Raw genomic sequence first — 19222 nt, 5'->3', positions numbered from 1 at the left:
TCTAACAATATTTTAACTTTATAATATTTTTTTCAAATTTTTTTCTCTCATTTTCTAAAATCTTATAAAACATGATCTTAACTCAAATAATTTTACTATAATTCACAAATTATTTTACGACTATTGACAAATTTCTCATCTCATGCATCTCATCTCAACATCTAAACGAGTTAAATGATCGAAAAGAATTTAGATCGCATCATCCCTACACTACTAGTAATCGAGAATCTGAATCCAAGATGACCAAAGTAGTATGGCATTGCTGGGTATTTTTCTCTCTTTTCTTTTTCTATTTTTAAATATATACAAGAAAAACAATCATGTGTAGGGGATCAGGTGATAAACCAATTACTCACAAATAATCATGTTGGAGGGACCTCAGGGCTCAGATGATCATGAGAGTCATTAGATCGGCCTCCCCGGCCACCACCGGCCTCGATCATCATAATAGTATCCGTACGTACATATATATCCAGATCACGTCGCTATTGTATAACACCTTTTCTCTTTCTTTCCCGGAACATAAACAGGAATATCGTTATCACTTTCTAGCCTAAGAATCCCATATTTTTTGTGAATGAAAAAAGAAAGTTAACAAACAATGTAGCTGCCATGCATCCCCAGTACCTGATCAGGATGATATCATGATTCTGACAACTCTGGTCATGTTTTTCTTGTTTAATTTCTCAGGTGTCAGAATTTTATTTTCTATTTTTTTCATGAAGAAACATCTAGGGAAGCCTGAATATGATCAAGAGTTGATGCTTAATACTGGTGTAAAATATTGCACGCAGATTCGACGTACGTGAGCATGATTTCCATTCTTCCAAGCCCGTATACCAGAATATGTATGTGTATATATATATATATATATATTATAAGCAGTAGGATAAGAACATAACAGTGATACAAAAATGGTTGGAAGCAGATAAGTAAGCGCCTTCTGCAAATCAAGCAATAAGTCATGCCAACAAAGAATTAATACAAGTGGCACTGTTTGTCCATTTGCATCCTTTGAGTATCAGTCCCTAGCTAGGCACCAGCTTTAATCTGATTGAAATCTATCTAAGATACGTTTTTTCTGAAATCTTGAAGCTCATGGTGATCTCCCGCTGCAATATTTTCTCTCTACTTTATCCAGCAGCCAAACATATCATAAAGCGCGCGCTAGCCGTACTAGAGAGTAAAAAGTTTGTCAAAAGGCTAATTATAGGCCACGATCAATGTATCTCTTCCCTCAAATTAGTTCTAGCAGAAGTTATTTAATATTTCCAAAGAACCCTATTTTCAGTCGTCATAACTTGATCTGATCATCGACGTTAGAGACCTAAAAACAACTTCTTCACAAGGAATGGTAAGACCCATGTCATGATTAAATCCAAACTCTTCCTCAGCTCTTTGAAGCAGACTTTGGAACTGCGGGTGAGCCAGCCATGAAATGGGAATGATGTATCTGCTTCTGTTCTCTCCCACATAGACAACAAAATGGCCTTTCGGCACATCATCAGGAAGGTCCTCTTCATTATTGTAGCCATGTTTCTTCCCAAAGCTTGAGCATCTTTTCAGAATCTGCTTCAAAGCTGCTGCATGAGGAAGTTTGCTAGATTTTTTGAGAGCCATTTTTCACCAAAGTAATGCTTCGACAATTTGTGCTAAAAAAAAGTAGGACTAGTACTGGGGGAAGGGTTAGCTAGGGTACTAGCTAGTAGCTAGAAAGGAGTGTGAAGTGAAGGTGGTGGGGGAGGAATGAAGGAGGTAGAGAGTATTTATGGTGAGGTTTGGAAAACAAAGTCATCATGTGGAAATGGGCATAAGAACAGAAGACACAAGTGTTTTGGGGGAGCCTGTGATCAAGGCCATGCATAGAGGTGCCAACCCCATTGGGGCTTGCCCTACATTGTTGTGTCCTGTAAAGACAACATGGGACCCTTCTCTCTGTGTGTTTGTGTGAAAAATTATCAAGCTTGAAATGGGAGTATTTGAAAGCTAAGCCTTTTGGGTAGGTAATACATCAGTCTTCAAACATCATGAATTGCTTCAATAGCCACGGAACTTTATTAATTGGTTCCTTTCCCTTTCTTGTTCTTAAAATATTTTGAAAGTTAATTGATCAACCCTTATCATATTTATATATATATATATATTAATATATATATCCTTTCCAAATTACAGCGTATGCGTTCAAATGAAAGAACACCATTGATCTCATCCCTTTCTTGTCTTCACACTTATAAATCTTGTCATTAAAATAAAATAAATTGAAATCATGGCATTGATCTGAAATCTAAATCCAAATCCAAATATAAATCTAAATTCTTCTATCCAAACGTAACTTTTAGGAATTTTTGAGTAACACAACATTTTCTGACAGAAACAGAAAGAAAAAAGAAAAGAAAATGACACCCAAAATCAGAAACTCTGTGGACAGGGTGTATGCAGAGAATACATACACAAAAACTGGATGAAATGGATTAGAACAGAGGCTGGCTGGCTGGAAAGCTGTACTTCAAGTAATGTTGGAGTTGGACCACCGGTTCAGGCCAGTCGACATAATGGCTCTGCTAAGAACGTGCCAGTGTTGTTTATTTATGGGATATAGGAAGAGTGCATTCCATATTTCCATCTTGCAATGCCTTAAAAAGTGGTCCAAAACATGGTACGCCCTGCCCTGTTCCTTTTACATACATTCATTCCATATTCTCTCCTCTTTCTTGACCATAATGCTTTTTTCAAAGAATAAAAATAATAATGTACCTAAGTATACAAAATATCAATAATATCTGCCGCCAAAAACTTTATATCATAGAACAGGTACATGTTTGATTCTTCCCATTGTAAAAGTAAACAAAAAGTTTCTGTAAATTTTGGTATTCTGTTGCAAATTCTAAAGATTAAGCACAGTGGGATGAGTCATAAAATTCTCATCTAATCTCACTTTATCACATTCTATCTTATTCTTAAATATAATTCAAATACAAAATTTTCAAACTAATTATTACAACTTTTTCAAAATTTTAAATAAAAAATAAAAAACAATTCTAACTTTTTCAAATCTCTAATAAAAATAATATTATAAAACTATATTCTTACAATATTTAACATAAAAAAATATTTTTTATTCAACTTTTTCTCTCTACTTTCTCAAAATCTAAAAAATATTTAATTCAAATTATCTCATTACTATTTACAAACGATTTTACTACTATTTACAAAATTTTTATTTCATCTCACTTTCTAAACGAGCTAATCCATTAGAGATCTATTGGTAATAGCCATTTAGCCTCGTTTGTTTTCGCAGAAGAGATGAGATACAACTTGAAAGTTGAATAAAATATTATTAGAATATATTTTTTTAATATTATTTTTATTTTGAGATTTGAAAAAGTTAAATTGTTTATTTTATTTTGTATAAAAATTTGAAAAAATTGTAATGATTAGATAAGATGAGAATGATTGTGAAAACAAACGAGGCCTTAATTTAATTGAAAATGATAAAATTTAAAATAAAATACAATATTTTTCTTAAAATTAGATATTTTTCTTTAATATTTCCAGAATATTGAAGGCGCATGACTCATAAAATAATTATAATTTCCTAAAAATTCACTTAGGACCCACAAAGTGGCGGCCCAAATTTTGTTTATGTTAACATGGAGGGCACATAGCTCACTTGAATTGCCATTCTGTCTTCACCAACAACAAAATATATCAATTCTATCAGACTTTCACACTTCTGGAAAATGTTTCAACATTTTGAGAACTACACATGTGACCCTGCCAAAACCTAAACCACTAGAATCAAGAAAGGAGAAATGTAAAACAGCATATGGGTGGCTCTACTCCCACAGCTGGGGCTCCCGCTAGTTGATTTTGATTTTTTTTTTTTAACATATATTTTTTTAACACTTTTAAATATATGTTTTTTAAATTTCATAATATTATTAAAAAAATACTTATTTAATCATTAATAATAAAATAAAAAATAAAAACCAGTGGGAGCTACCAGCAGTATGATCAGCATTTTCCAACAGCATATTTCTCTGGAAAATCAAACACCACTAGTATTCCCAGCCTCACCCTAATGATATGAGACAGTATGATTTGTTTCCCATGTTATACGACAACCATTCTGTCAGCCTAGTCTGTCTTCCCTGCTTTCCTTTTGTATGTATTCCTTCACATTCCTATAAACCACATTTCTGCATGCAAACACACTTTGATGTGTTTCAACATGTCTTTTGAGTTTGGATCAGTATACAAATCCAATTGGGTTGGATTCAGATATCTGTCTACAGAAATTAAGTAATCTAGAAGTCCACTCCTATTTCAGCTGGAATTCCAATACAGAACATAACTATTTAAACAATGTACATAACCTAAGAATCTGGATTAATAAGCAAATGAAAGGCTTTCAAATCATCAGGGTGAGGCTAGGAATACTAGTGGTGTTTGATTTTCAAGAGAAATATGCTGTTTTACATCTCTCCCCTTCCTTGATTCTAGTGGTTTAGATTAATGTGATATGAGACAACCCAACTTATATGAAACAAGACTTTCAAACTTCCGGAAAATGTTTCAACATTTTGAGAACTACAGAGCCACATGTGTAGTTTCGAGAGAAAAAAAAAAAATCTCAGTTGTTTCAAACTTTCTATTTTTGAAATGAGAAATTTAGGAGTACCATTTGCCACCCAACTCCATCCAGATACAAGAAGCAAAGAGGGATGTCCACATTCTCTGAAAGACATGGGGTTAGCATATGAAGGATGCAAGTCAGAAGATAACACATCATTGTCACTCGGTTGCAGAAATTATGATGATAAGCTAATCAACACAAGGGGGGATTTTCTTAAAGCTGGCGACCATCAATCAAAACTTACACATGTGCTTGCCATGTTGCCTTTGTCTCCAGAAGACCTATAGAGACAAAAACAGTATGACCTCCCAGAAATTTACCTTGCGCACGTTTCCAGTAAACTTTCTTTAAAAAAGAAAGCTAGCTTAGATTGTATTATTCCCTACACACTGCATTTACAGTGAAAATTTGAGAAGCTATCATATAAGGACATGCACAATAATATAGACCCACTGGAACAGATTACGACAACTGTTGTCTTTATTGTTTTTCCTCAGAATGTAGAGATAATAAATCAAAAGAAAACTGATATCATGCATGGCGGGCCCAATGGCAACAGAATGGTACCAAGGTTATTCAATCTTTCCTAACTCTCCGGTTTACATATATATAGGTAAAGACAGCAAATATATCAGGGATGAAATTATATACCATGACAGATCAATACCCTCAAGGACCAACAAAGTGAAAGAACATCTGTACTCTGGTTTTACAATATTTATGTAACTGTGCATTTGAATATACCAAGTATCAGTTGGTTATTACAGACATAAAGATTAAAAGTAAGAAAATGTCCCTAGAACTAAGCTAATTAACATTTACATAATCATGTATCATGTCTTCCACATATACATCAGTGGATCATGTGGTAGAATCCATGATCATGTATAATCATAACTAGTTGGTTGTTTCGACAACGGAGGCGGCCCATCCATTACACTCAATTGTCTTCTCAGCTTAACGATATGAGCTTGTACCTATCACATTGGAAAACTGTCAAAAAAGGAATACTTGCAAGTTTCAAAAATTTAAGACAGTTTGTAATTTAGGAACATTTAGGTCATGAGCATACAACTAGATTCAAAAAATGTTTTCATAAATACAACCAGATCCAAAAACGAGTTACAAGAAACTGTAGTGAGATGGCTTGAATTTTTGAGTGAGGGTGTGTAGATTCTATTTATCACACCCACTTAACAGCTTACCCTATCCATTTTTTGTGACAGAGTACTTTTTGTAAGGGTACTAAATGTGTGGAAAATTCTCTCTTTGGTATGAAAGAATTTAGCAATACCTTTTTTTACAAGTAAATTTAGCGATACTTATCTCTCTCTTTGCCAAGTATTAATGTTAGGAGACCTGGTACTATTCTATTGGTGGGAAAAGTTCTAGCACGGAAGGACCAACTTTTTGACACCAGTTAATCAACTGAAACTAGAAATTGAGATTGAGAAATGATGCAAAACAAAGGGAAAATTTTGAGATTACGGTTTATTCATAAAAGTAAAAAACTGATTCTAAAGCCCACAAGCTGAGCTTAAATAGCTAAGGACACCCGAGCTTTTGAGAATTTTGCTCGAAAAAGGCAAAACCCCAATTATTTCATAAAAATAAAATACGTAATAAAATAAGTATCTTGCCAAAAATCTCGCCCAAACCGGATTAAGAATCATCTCTAAAAACGATAGCAAAACATTACCATCAAAGGAAAAAATAACTTAAATTGGCGATTCGGAGGAGAAAACGGCTGATTTCGAGGTCAAAACGAGGGCCACAAGGCATAGAGATGGTGACCACGATGTGTGCAACAAAAAGAGCTTTCCGAATTGGAGTCATATGCGCGATTTTGATAGCCGTAGCCGTAGCCATAGTTATGGTCAAAATACAGACACGTGCACAATATTACCCCACTCTGAGGATTTGTAATGCCTTAATAGAAGGCCCAAGCCGCATGGCCTATACTCCAAAATGACTAGTCAACGTTATAATTGGAGCCCCATTGAAACATTACAAGGAGCAAGAAGCTCTCATTCCCAAACAATGTGGAATCTCATACATCACATACCCTTATTGCTTATAAGAATAGGATATCACAAGAATCTTCACCTTTTCCTGCCATTTTTGCACTAATCTACCTTCTTGAGATAGTGCAATGCTATCAATATAGAATCTGCTAACTCAGCATCATCAAACCCGGATCCTCCTGCATCACTTTTTTATTGGCTACAAATGCTTGTTTCTTAGCCAAAATCTGGCTCTCTACAACTTCGCTTTGGTGATCTAATATATTGGAAATTTTGTTACTTCGTAAAAGACGAAAGAGGGACTTCAGATATTTATAGAGCCACAGTAGAATAAAAGAAAAGATTTTGGTTTAGTTTTTTTTTTTTTTTTTTTGCCATCAACACAATATAGAGGATATTGCACGCATTATTATGAGTTGGAGTGCTGTGCTGCATAGAAGAAAAATATCAGTGTTTTTTTGGGTACCTCACGAGATAATTTCTAGGATGTTTTTTTTTTTTTTTTTTTGTAGAATAATTCATTTTGTTTGAGAGCACAATTTTGGGTATATTAGGGCTTTGGATCACTTCGGAAAAAAATCATTGTTTTTCTGTGTACCTCACGAGAGAAAAGTTATAGAATCTTTTTTCGGAGAAAAAATCATTTTGTTTGAGAGCACAATTTTGGTGTATTAGGGCTTTGGATTTGAGTGATTTTATTACTGTTCTCTTGTACTCCATCTTTTAGTTAGTCAATTTATTCATGATTGTCTCCACAATGGATACAGGCTTTTTAAACTGAACCACTTAAAATCTTAGTATCTTGTGTTATTCCTGAATTTTATTTTGTCTTAATTATTTTTCTACATTGTGGCGATCTTAAGATCTCTATTTTGGCAAAATAAGCAGAATCAGAGTTAAGGTTTTCTAGTTTTGGGATTGTTACCAAAAAATTTAAAATTGAGAAGTTTAATATGGTCAGATAAGTTCCAGTTTATAAAGCATCAAAATGCACGCTTTGTTGCAACAAGGATTGATGAAGATTTTGGACGGCAAGTTGCCGTAAACATCGACAAACAGAGATATAGCACCACTTGAAGAGAAACTGCATGAACCGCTTTTGTTGTCTCCTTCAGATGGCATTTTGCAAGAAGCTGCTGACGAGGAAATAACAGCTGGTCTTTGGGAAATTCTAAAAACATTTGTACATAGTCTCTCACCAATTGTTGTGCTTTAAAGATGAATAAAGGTACATGTATCTCTGAGCATCTAGATGAATCTGCTAAAATTATTATGATAAGAGGAACATTGATACTAAGCTTGATAATGAGCATTAGGCCTTGATTTTATTATGTTCTTTCCCGAAGTTCAGCTAAAGGTAAGAGGAAATCTAGAGGTATTCTAACAAGAAAGAAGTTAAGTGTTTACTATTGTCATAAATCTGGTCATTCGAGGACTTGAGTGTCGAAAGTTGAAAAATGAGATAAATTCCTCTAGTATAGATAGCGTTGTCAAAGTTAGTCCTTGTAGGTAGCATCTCTAGAGGTTGATATAGTGATTACTGGATCCTTGACTTGGCATGTTTGTCTCAGATGTGCTCTAGAAGAGATTGGTTTGCTACCTATTTTTTTTCCTTTTTTAATTGGCATTGGGTGTCCAAGAACAGAGTCCTGACTAATCCCGAGGGAGCACAAGCCCTCAACAAGGAGTTTCCCACCAGTGCACATCGGGTAATTCAAGAGGAAATTCCCCCCAGTCTGATGGCCCCAAAGATTGTTTGCACCCAAGAAAATTCAAACCTTAGACCTTGGAAGGAGCATACCACCAAGACCAAGGTCTTTCCCACTTGAGCCAACCCCTAGGGATTTGCTACCTATTTAGTCAATCAATGGTGCTTCAGCCTTTTTTTTTTTTTTTTTTTTTAAAAAAAGCTTCAGCTTTGTCGACATGGCATGTAAGATGGTTGGGTTGAAAGTCTTCATAAGCACACAAAATGTAATCCTCAGTGCTTTGGGTGAGGTTCAAAATTTACTAAATTAGACAAACTTGGTTCATTTGTTTTTTTAAATATTGGCACCGTGTGTTCGGGATAAAGTCCAAATAATCTTGAGGGTGCACAGACCCTCAGCAAGGAGTTTCCCGCAAGTGCATCTCAAATAAATCAAAGAGAAATTCCCCCAATCCGATGGCCCAAGAGTGTGAATGTGAAGTTTCAAACCTAGAAGGCTCGGTTACACGGCTTGCCCTAGGACCACTATGCCACCCGTTGGGGTTTCGCTTGGCATTTTGGACTCCCTTAGTTATTGCTAATCCAGTGAAGATGGCGTCGTTAGATTTTGCAAATGTTCATTGTGATTAAAAGTAACAAAGTTGTTGGTCTCAATTTTCTTTAGGGAAACATAGGATAGGTTAAGCTATTGTAATTTGTGTTATTTTCAAGGACAATGCTAGGGTGACTACGTGACACTAGTAAAAATAAATTCTTTTTCTTTTTCTTTAGCATTTCTTTAAACATCCTTAACCATTAAGAAAAAAAAATATAAATTCACTAATAGTCACTTCCTTAATCATTAAGAAAAAATAAAAATATGAGTGGGCACATTTGGTGGGCATATTTGGCAGTCATATACTATCATTTTCCTGTTTTCAAAGGTCCCAGTGCTCAAGTCCAAGCATTGCTTGAACTTGCCTGGAGTTCAAAGTTTTTGATTACCCTTGAGGCTTTCTAAAGTAGACATATTGAAGAGTTTTGTTATTCCTTTATCCGTTAAGTACATAATCAGTCCCTAAGCTTTACACTTCTTTTTGCCCCTTAGGTTTCCAAATTAATCATTTCAATTCTCATATTTGTAACTTCTTTCAATTAAAATCCCTTGTCACATTTCAGTTTGAAAATAAATTTGAAATTTTAAAAATCATATAACAAACCTATAAATCATTTTAAGAAATTAAAAAAATCGAAAAACTTAATAAGACAAACTGTGAATTAAAAACAAAAGTCGCCTGGTTTGCCCCAGGCCATGTTGACGGGGTTTCAAACCCAGGCTTGGCCTGTTGTCCCACACTTAGTTGCCTGGGGCATCCTTTTTTTTTTTTTTTTTAATAAGTAAAACAAGACTTTATTAAATCATCAAGCGTCAAGATACAAAGAAAAATGCCCTAATTATGTAGGCATATTAGAAACTAGGAAGTCATGAAGGTCCATGCCATTTAAGTCTACAGCAATGGCCCAAGTACAAAGAGTCCTAAAAAATAACAATTTTAGCTCCTCCAAAGATCTCTCTGTCTTCAAAAGTCCTCTCATTGCGTTCCTGCCATGAGAGGAGCTGCCTGGGTTTCTAACCCAAGCATGGTGACACCTAGGTTCCAAACCCAGGCACTGCCTTGATTGTCCCAACCTGAGCCACCTGGGGCAACCCAAGTGTTGCCTGGGTGCAAAACCCTGGTGCTGCCTGGGTCTGGTCAAGCAGCCATTTTTGTTTTAGTTAACGGCTTATTCCAGTTTTACTTTTATTTCTTTATATAATTTTGAACTATTTACTATTTTTTGACACATGGCATGCCATGTCAGATTTCCGCTAGAAAATCTAAGAGAAGATCTTCATTGAAAAAAATTACAAATATGAGGATTGAAATGATAAAATTGGAAATCCAATTTAACATTTCAATCTGAATAGCAGAGTGTAAAACTCTGGGTCTAATTAAGTACCGAACACCTATTTTATAGAATTGAAGCCAATGTGGAAATTTGTTGTAACGTGACTTAAATTTAAGTGACAGTGCATTGAATTCTATGTAACACACCCACTCAAAACCCCTAGGGGCTGGCTTAAGTGGTAGGGGCTTTGGTCTTGGGTGCACGCTCCCTCTAAGTTTATCCCTTAGCTGCAAATAATTTCTAGGGCCACATCCCATTGGTGAAAAGCCAAATTTACCTGATCCATGTGATGTAGGCACACTATACGCAGATCGAGGTTTAACAGAGTAAAAGATGTTACGTTCACATCGTCTCCTAGGTTCCTTGTCATAAAATAAAAGACACCCACTTAGTAGACTGGCTTTTTTGTTTGGCTAGTAAAGTGATTTTCCTAGCCAAACATTCGCTTTCTACATCTGGCTGTTCTATATATTTGATATTTTGTCACTTTGTAGAACAAGAGAGATCTTTTAGTCTTGGCTGGAAAATTAGAAAAAAAGTCTTAACACCACTTTCCTTGCATTGATACCTAAGAAGGTGGGGGCTACGGAGATCAAGGAGTTTCGGCCTATTAGTTTAGTGAATGAGGTGTATAAGATAATCTCTAAAGTGCTTGCGAACAGACTGAGCGAGGTGGTGGGTAAGATTGTTACGAACCTTAAAACGCCTTTGTAAAAGGTAGACAGACAGATCCTGGATGCAGTGCTAATAGCCAATGAATGCCATGATAGTAGTCTGAAAGCTGGGAATAAAGGGATTATGTGCAAACTTGATATGGAAAAGGCACATGACCATGTCAACTGGAATTTCTTGCTTCATTTGCTCAGGAGGTGTGGTTTTGGGGAGCGATGGAGGGAGTGGATCCAGTGGTGCATAGCTACGGCAAAGTTCTCTGTGTTGGTAAATGGATGTTTAGTGGGTTTTTTTCATAGCTCTCGCGGTTTAAGACAAGGGGATCCGTTGTCACCCTTGTTGTTTGTCATAGTTATGGAGGCCCTGAGTAGGATGCTCTTGGCTATGGTTGCAAATGGCTTTCTAAACAGAGTCCCGACCGGAACCCCGGATAGGGGTACTATTAACATTTCTCATTTACTGTTTGCAGATGACACACTTATTATGTGTGAAGCAAAGCAAAACCACATGCAAGTTCTAAAGGCCTTACTCTTTTGCTTTTGAGGCAGTTTCTGGTTTGAAGGTGAACTGGGAGAAATCATAATTGGTGCCAATGGGGGAAGTCTCTAACATACTGGCCATTGGGGTGCAAGATAACCTCCTTTCCTATGACCTACCTGGGACTTCCGTTGGGGAGTGCATCAAGGGCAATAGTGATCGAGAAAATAGAGCAGAGATTGGCGGGGTGGAAGATAATGTACTTGTCGAAAGGTGGAAGGATTACATAGATAAAGAGTACACTTTCAAACCTACCTATTTTTTTTTTCTCTTTTCCCAATACCAGCTAGTGTGGCGAACCGTATTGAGAAGCTCCACCGTGATTTCTTGTGGGGGGGGTATGGGGGAGCAGTTCAAGTTTCACCTGGTAAAGTGGGAGCAAGTCTGTCGTCCTATCTCTGGTGGAGGTTTGGGGGTGAGAAATCTAAGGGTATTTAATCGAGTGTTATTAGCCAAGTGGTTGTGGAGATTTGCCAGGGAACCAAACAGTTTATGGAAATTGGTGATTGAGAAAAAACATGGTGGCTTATGGGGGGATTGGTGTACTAGAGAAGTCAGGGGGGCATATGGAGTTGGTTTGTGGAAATACATAAGAAGAGGATGGGGGGTGTTTAGCCGTTATGTTAAGTTTCAGTTGGGTGTGGGCTCGAGGATCAAATTCTGGAGAGACGTTTGGTGTGGCAATAGGGCTTTACAAGATTTGTATCCTTCTCTTTTCCAGATTGCAAGTGCTAAGGATGCTTCAGTGGTGGAAGTTCTGGAGACATCGGGAGGACAGATCCTTTGGAACATTAATTTTAGTAGGGCGGCACAGGATTGGGAAATAAGCACCTTTGAAGATTTCTATGGCCTCATATATTCTATATGACAAAACAGGCGGCAAGAGGATGTTATGTGGTGGACTCTAGCAGGCAAAGGTACTTTTTCCGTTCGTTCTTTCTATAAGACCCTTTCTCAAGAGTCTAATACTTAGTTCCCTTGGAGAAAGATCTGGAGACACAAGGCACCTCCTAAAGTTTCTTTCTTTGTTTGGACTGCTTCTTTGGGTAAAATACTCACCACTGATAACTTGAGGAAAATGAGGATAATTATTGCAGGCTGGTGTTGCATGTGTAAAGGAGGGGGAGAGTCGGTAGAGCATCTCCTCCTGCATTGTGATACAGCAAGGATTCTCTGGAATGAGGTATTCGCTCGACTGGATATGGCCTGGGTTATGCCAAAGACCGTGGAGGCAGCTATGGCTAGTTGGTCAAACATAAGAGGCAGGCAACCAATTAAAGCAATTTGGAAGATGATCCCTCTATGCATTATGTGGTGCTTATGTCAAGAGCGGAATGAGCGGACTTTCGAAGACCAGGAAAGATCGTCAGGGGAGCTTAAAGTTTTATTTTTTAGAACTCTAAGTAGTTGGGCTATTGCTATGGATTTTAACGGCATGGCCCTTCATGATTTTCTTGCCTCTAATGTGCCTACCTAGTTAGGGCATCAAAGTAGTGTACTGGCTTTGCCTTTCTTCGATCAATACAATTTATTTCTTTATCAAAAAAAAAAAAAAAGAGATCTTTTAGAGCCATATGAGAATAAAATGAAAGCACTCGAGTTGATATTTCAGCCACTATCCACCATATAGAGAGGTTAAGCATGCATTATTGATGGGTTGGAAGTGTTGCGCCACATAGAAGAAAAGTATATTTGTTTGTGAGAAGAAATTAACAATTTTTTCTTTTGTAGAAAGTTCCCATTTGTGTGTGAGATTCTGGGTGTATTGAGACTTCAAGCTTTGAGTGATTTATCACCATTCTCTTGTATTCCATCTTTTAATTAGTAAATTTCTTTTTAATCATCTTAGCTAGTTCATGTCGACTTTAAAAGATGAACCACTTAGGTTGCGTTTGGGTAGTGAGGTATTCTCAAGTATTCTGTGAATAGTAGTGAAAAAATAATAATAGAATATTGAATAGTAGTAAAAAGTAATAATAAAATAATAAATAGTAGTGAGATATTCTCAGGTATAGAATACCTCAGTAACCAAACTAGGCCTTAATCTTGGTGCTCGTGAAATTGTTGAGTTTTATTATTATCTTTTCTACTTCTTAGTGATCTAAAACCTCCACTTTGGCAGATTAATGCATCTTTGTTGCTCTTTTTCATCTTGGACAGCCTCCTCAAGAAAACTCCTAACCATGGAGAGCCTGAGTTAATGCCATATCATTGTGACAAATTGGTACTTTGTGCAAAAAGACAGGGAGTCTATAGATCACTTTTTACTCCATTAAAAGATTGTCTGCACATTATGGATTTATGTCTCCATTAAAAGTTGGGTTGGTTTGGCTTATGCCCAGAAGGATAATAAATTGTTTTGTCAATTAGAAAAGGTTATATGTCAACCCATAGATTGTAGCAGTGTGTACTATGATCCCTAATTTTCAAGTGTGATGTATTTAGCGGGAAATGAATGACAGACATTTTGAGAATCGCAAGCGGACATTAGAGAAGATTAACACATTTTTTCTTAATATTTTTCCTTTTGAGTAGTTTCTATAGCTTAATGGACTGAGTTTCCATGTTTTCCTTTTTTCTAATAAGTGTTCCTGATGTATACTACCTGTGTACTTGGGCTATGTCTTGTGTTTTTTAATAGATCTTAGATTAATTTAAAAAAAAAATCTCTATTTTGGCATAATAGTTCAATACTCGTTACTAAACCTAATGGCATGCAGCTAACAGATAGAAAGCAGTCATAACCAGGAAGTACGCTACAGAGTGAAACTCAATGAAGTATCCAAGATGGTAGAGTCACCAAGATATTCTTCCAAATCACACTTCCCCACCCACTTAAAGCCCTACTCAATAGAACATAACACTTGTCATAGAAGTGCAAACATGAAGAAGCAAGCAACCAAATAAAATGAGGTACTAATGGCAAATAACCCGAGGGTGCATAAATTGGGTTCAGTGTGAGGCCTTCCTAGGTGTGATCTTACTCGCACAGGCATGCTATACATTAACCCACAACAATGAAAACCTTTTAACTACAATCACTTTATAAGATGCTTCAAGAAAAAACTGACTATGAGACAGAAGAAAGCAAGCAATTCATTCTAACCTGTTGACGAGCTGCTGCCAACTTCAAAAGCTCATCAGCCTCTGAGAAATTCATGAACCATTGATTAAGGGGGTGATCTTTGGTATCGCCTTTCTCCCTTTCATTCACACTCTCAATTGACACTGCTCAAAAGAATTTTTTTTTTTAATAAGTAAGAGATAAATATTATTGATATGAATGAAATAGGCATAACCCATGTACACAGGAAGCATACAGAAGAACACCTAAACACATTCTAAGAGCGACAAATTAATGACAAGAAATTATGAACATTGTCCCCATTTAGTACAATAGCGGAAAACCAAAGCAGTAAAGCGTGGAGAAAAAAATTCTTCAACTCCGCCATTGTACGTTCCTTATCTTCAAAGCAACGCACATTCCTTTCCGACCAAATACACCACATGATACACAACGAAATCATCTTCCACATTGCTGCCACTTGATGATAGCCTTGCATCTTCCTCCAACAACCCAACAAATCCACCACCCTCAAAGGCATAACCCAAGCAACATCAACCCCTTTGAAAATCTCATCCTACAACATCTTTGTTACCTCACAATGTAGTAAGAGATAATCCACAGATTCTCCATTCTTTTTACACATATAACACCAATCCATCACTACACATCCCCTCTTCCTCAGATTGTCCGTGGTCAAGATCTTCCCAATGGCAGCATTCCATACAAAAAATGATACTTTAGAAGGCACACGAGACCTCTAAATATTCTTCCAAGGAAATGGAGTAAGATCATGAGTTGACAATTTTATAGTATGCCTTCACTGTACATTTCTTGTGATTATTAGACCTCCACTTCAATCTATCCCGCTGAGCCGTAGGAGTCCCCGTGGAGTATATAGTAGGCTGAAAAAATCTGATACAATAGATAATTCACAATCGTGAAAATCCCTATTAAAAAGTATATTCCACTTATGAGAGCCATTAGAAAATAGCCACATATCTGCCATAGAAGCCTCCCTATTAGCTGCAATACGATAGAGAGCCGGAAAGGCCATTTCCAATGCATGATCTCCACACCACACATCCTGCCAAAAACTGATACAATTGCCCTCTCCCACTACAAAGTGAATACGTTTTTCAAAACAAGGCCACCCCTTCCTTTTAAACTTCCATAAACCCACACCATACCCCCCCTCACTTCGTTGGAGCACCAACCACCCCAAGCAGCTCCATATCTAGCGTCAATAATCTCCTTCCATAATGATCCCCCCTCCGAGTGAAATCTCCATAGCCATTTCCTTCCATAAAGAAATTACCCACACCTTAAAATATTTTTTCAATAGGTAAGCAAGAACTTTTATTGATAGCAATAGGCATAGCCCATGTACTTGGGTCTTATACAAGAGAAACATGTGAGCATGATTAACAATTGATACAAGAAAGTAATGGATACTCAATCCATTGAATTCTAGTACAATTGACCATTGGCATAAGGTATTGAAAAAGAAAGTTCTAAGCTCATTCATGGTACACTCGCAATTAACACAACACTATGGTAAGGAATTTTACCAGGATAGGGCAAGTTGAAACCAGCAGGCATCCGAGGCACAATAACAGCTGGATGATTCTGAACACGGGCCAAAAAATTCTCTGATGGATCAGGGTATACAATTTCATTGTATGATTCTACTACAACAGGTTTCTTGGTTGTTTGAGGGCCAGATTCATCTTCAGGATATAACTTCAAATGGTGAAACCTGTACGCACCAAATCATTTTTTTAGTAATTAAAGATTTTATTAAAAAATGCAAAGGTGTCACCAAATAAACAAGAATTATACAATGGTAACAGCTAACTAGAAACAGAAAAGGAGACATGAAAATCATGAAAGATCAATAGAAGCTGCCCAAAAGAACAGAGTATTGAAAAAGAAAGTCTTATGCTCCTCCAAAAATTAGTAATGCCTTCTGTAATGAATCATTTATGTACCAAATCAAACAACTCACAAATCCAACTGCTTATCACATATGTCATTATGGAAAAAAAGGCTGATGCCAATTTCAAATTCACCCCATCCGCATTCTGATAACTCAAATGGCGGCGATTCAAGCACTCTTGTAGGGTTATTGAAACTAGGATGCAATTGAAACACCACCCGTTTTATCACCACACCAAGATCTTCATTTGTTGCCCCACGTACATAGACTGTCCACTTATGCGACTGAGACCTAATTGATGAATAAACAACATAGAAAGTAATTCAAATATGATGAAGGCATTAAAAATGACCCCACTAAAAGAAAGTACTTACTCACTGGCCTTTCTGCCAAGATAAAATGCAATTGTTCCATATACTATTGGAACACAAATTTCAACATCTTTAACCCTCCTGTGGGCACCCTATGACAGCCAAAAAAAATCTAAATAAGGATTTATTCAATTTGGAATGAAAAATTCTTAGAGATGAAGAGAGGGCGATCCAGAACAAGAAAACACAAAACCTTACCCAAAACACAATTTACTGACTACAACTACTGGTGAAAAATGTAGCTAGACTGATAGGAGAATTTATATGCTTTCACAAATAAAAATGGAATGTTTAATATCTTCTAGTTGTTAGTCTATAGTCCCAAAAATCTGATTACTAGACCAAAAAATAATAACAACTTAGAAGAAAGGCATTAATTTTTTTTTTTTTATAATAAACAGAATTCATTCAAATGAAATGAATCAAATACAAATAAGTCAATTACATCCAGCATCCACCAATACTCTAGCCATGATAAAGTTTGGACATTGATGCCACCATTGAACTGTATTTTCAACCAACTGAGCATGACAAGCAAGCAAATGGGCAGCTTGATTACCCTGACAACCAACATGAAGAACCTCATAATCCTCAAATCTTTGAATTAGATGCTAAGTTTCCACAATTATGGGGCCTTGAAATATTAGGTTCTCTAGATTACATAGCTTCGATAATAAAAGAAGAGTCACTTTCCAATACCAAACTAGAAATACCCAAATGAAATATCAATTGTAACACCCGAAGAGCAGCCAATGCTTCAATATCATCCACTTCAAACACACCCATTTCCTTCCTACGGCATTATTGGATGGGAAGCAATGTAAAGAATTTTAACCTTATTAGTCTCTTTCTTAAACCCAACACAAAACCCACCAAATTGTAATTTGCAGGCAATTGGATATGCACAATAAAATAAAATAAAATAAAAAATCAACATCGTCTTTCGAAGCCAAACAAACCTATGAAACAAAAAAGAAAAGCAAAAAGACTAAAAAAGGGTTACAAACAAAATGGGGAAGCTGATAGATAGATCCATGTATAACAAAGAATCAGACGCAAAATTCTTAATTTTCGACGATCAAAGAAAAAAAAAATGTTACCTTTTTGTCGCTATCTTCACTAGACTTCCCGATTTTAATGCGAGGTGGCTTCGCGGGAGAAGCGCCATCGTCGGGCTGATTTTCACCTTGTTTTCTGGATGAAGTGGTGAGGGACATTTTCTTAAATAAGAATTCGAGCACAAGGAATGTGAAAAGACAAAAGAGATTAGTTAGGGTTTTTAGGTGGTTCTTCAGTTTCCTCGGACTGCCGAAACCCAAAGATACAGAAAACTTTTTTTTTATTTTTTAAAGGCAAACGGTTTTATTATAATAATTCAAGGGTATATTATTTGTTTAGAGAGAGAGAGAGAGAGAGAGGGGGGGAGAGGGGGCAATTGGTAAATTCACAGATAACGTTTTTAATATTATTCGTTTTCTTTAAAAGATCTGAAAAGTAAAGACAATCATTTATACGTAGAATAACGTTAGACCTTAGCATTTCCAATGATTTATTCATCATATTTTTTGAAAGAAATCATTAAAATTTATTTTTTTTATTTTATATATTAATTTTTATAATATATTATACATCAATTTATTTATTTTTTTATAATTTATTTAAATATTATATTTATTTAATATATTATATTTATTTCAAATAAAATAAATAATAAATAAATAAATAGTACTTATTACAGTGAAGAAAAAAGTAAAAAAAGAAAAAAAGAAATGAATTAAATGAATTGCGTACACATCTTAAAATTACAATACCGAATATTTGTCGGGTCACATATTTTCCCATCGTTTATACAAAGCTTCTATGATTTCTTTCAATAAAATGGATAATTTTCATTTGAGTAGAATATGGTCAAACGCATTTTACAACTAATTATTTATTCTATACTATTTCAATTTTTTTTTATTTCTTATTTTTCAATGGATTTATTTTCTTAATTGAGAGTAATGACACCAAGTTAAAGCAAATAATTTATTCCTAAAATAAAGTGAAGTCAAGAATACATATCTAAAATCAATAGTTGGCCAAGATACACGAGTTGGGCAAACGAGAATGGACCCCACCCCACCTCCTAGCCGATCTTGTGAATAGTAAAATTTCCAACTTGAGATGTGAGGAAAGATATCTATCATAATTTAAGTTACGTTTAATTGTAAGGCTCAACTGAAATCAATTCAGTTCAATCTAATTTTAAGTTGAATCTAATATCTAAACACTCAATTCTTAAATTACTAAACTCATCTCAACTCAAAACCTCCTTATACGTGGAAACCATCATTTTTTTT

General features: G+C 35.8%; 2 protein-coding genes across 2 annotated transcripts; both read right to left on the bottom strand.

Moving 5' to 3' along the window:
* Positions 1 to 1265: 1265 nt before the first annotated feature.
* LOC109021095 (auxin-responsive protein SAUR50-like) lies at positions 1266 to 1620 on the bottom strand. Its single transcript, XM_019003644.2, has one exon. The coding sequence runs from the start codon at positions 1618 to 1620 to the stop codon at positions 1288 to 1290; it is 333 nt and encodes a 110-aa protein (XP_018859189.1). The 3' UTR covers positions 1266 to 1287.
* A 3690-nt stretch (positions 1621 to 5310) lies between these two features.
* Positions 5311 to 18215, bottom strand: LOC108979296 (transcription initiation factor TFIID subunit 14b-like). Its single transcript, XM_018949955.2, has 6 exons — positions 17981 to 18215; positions 16884 to 16972; positions 16579 to 16800; positions 16142 to 16329; positions 14613 to 14734; positions 5311 to 5613 (listed from the first exon to the last, which is right to left on the bottom strand). Exons 1-6 carry the CDS (start codon positions 18095 to 18097, stop codon positions 5518 to 5520), a joined length of 834 nt encoding a protein of 277 aa, XP_018805500.1. The 5' UTR covers positions 18098 to 18215; the 3' UTR covers positions 5311 to 5517.
* Between the last annotated feature and the right edge of the window lie 1007 nt (positions 18216 to 19222).

Source organism: Juglans regia, chromosome 8 (assembly GCF_001411555.2).
Source record: "Juglans regia cultivar Chandler chromosome 8, Walnut 2.0, whole genome shotgun sequence".
Taxonomy (NCBI): Eukaryota; Viridiplantae; Streptophyta; class Magnoliopsida; order Fagales; family Juglandaceae; genus Juglans; species Juglans regia.
Note: the sequence above shows the minus strand (reverse complement) of the source record. Positions and strands in the feature narration are given on the sequence as shown.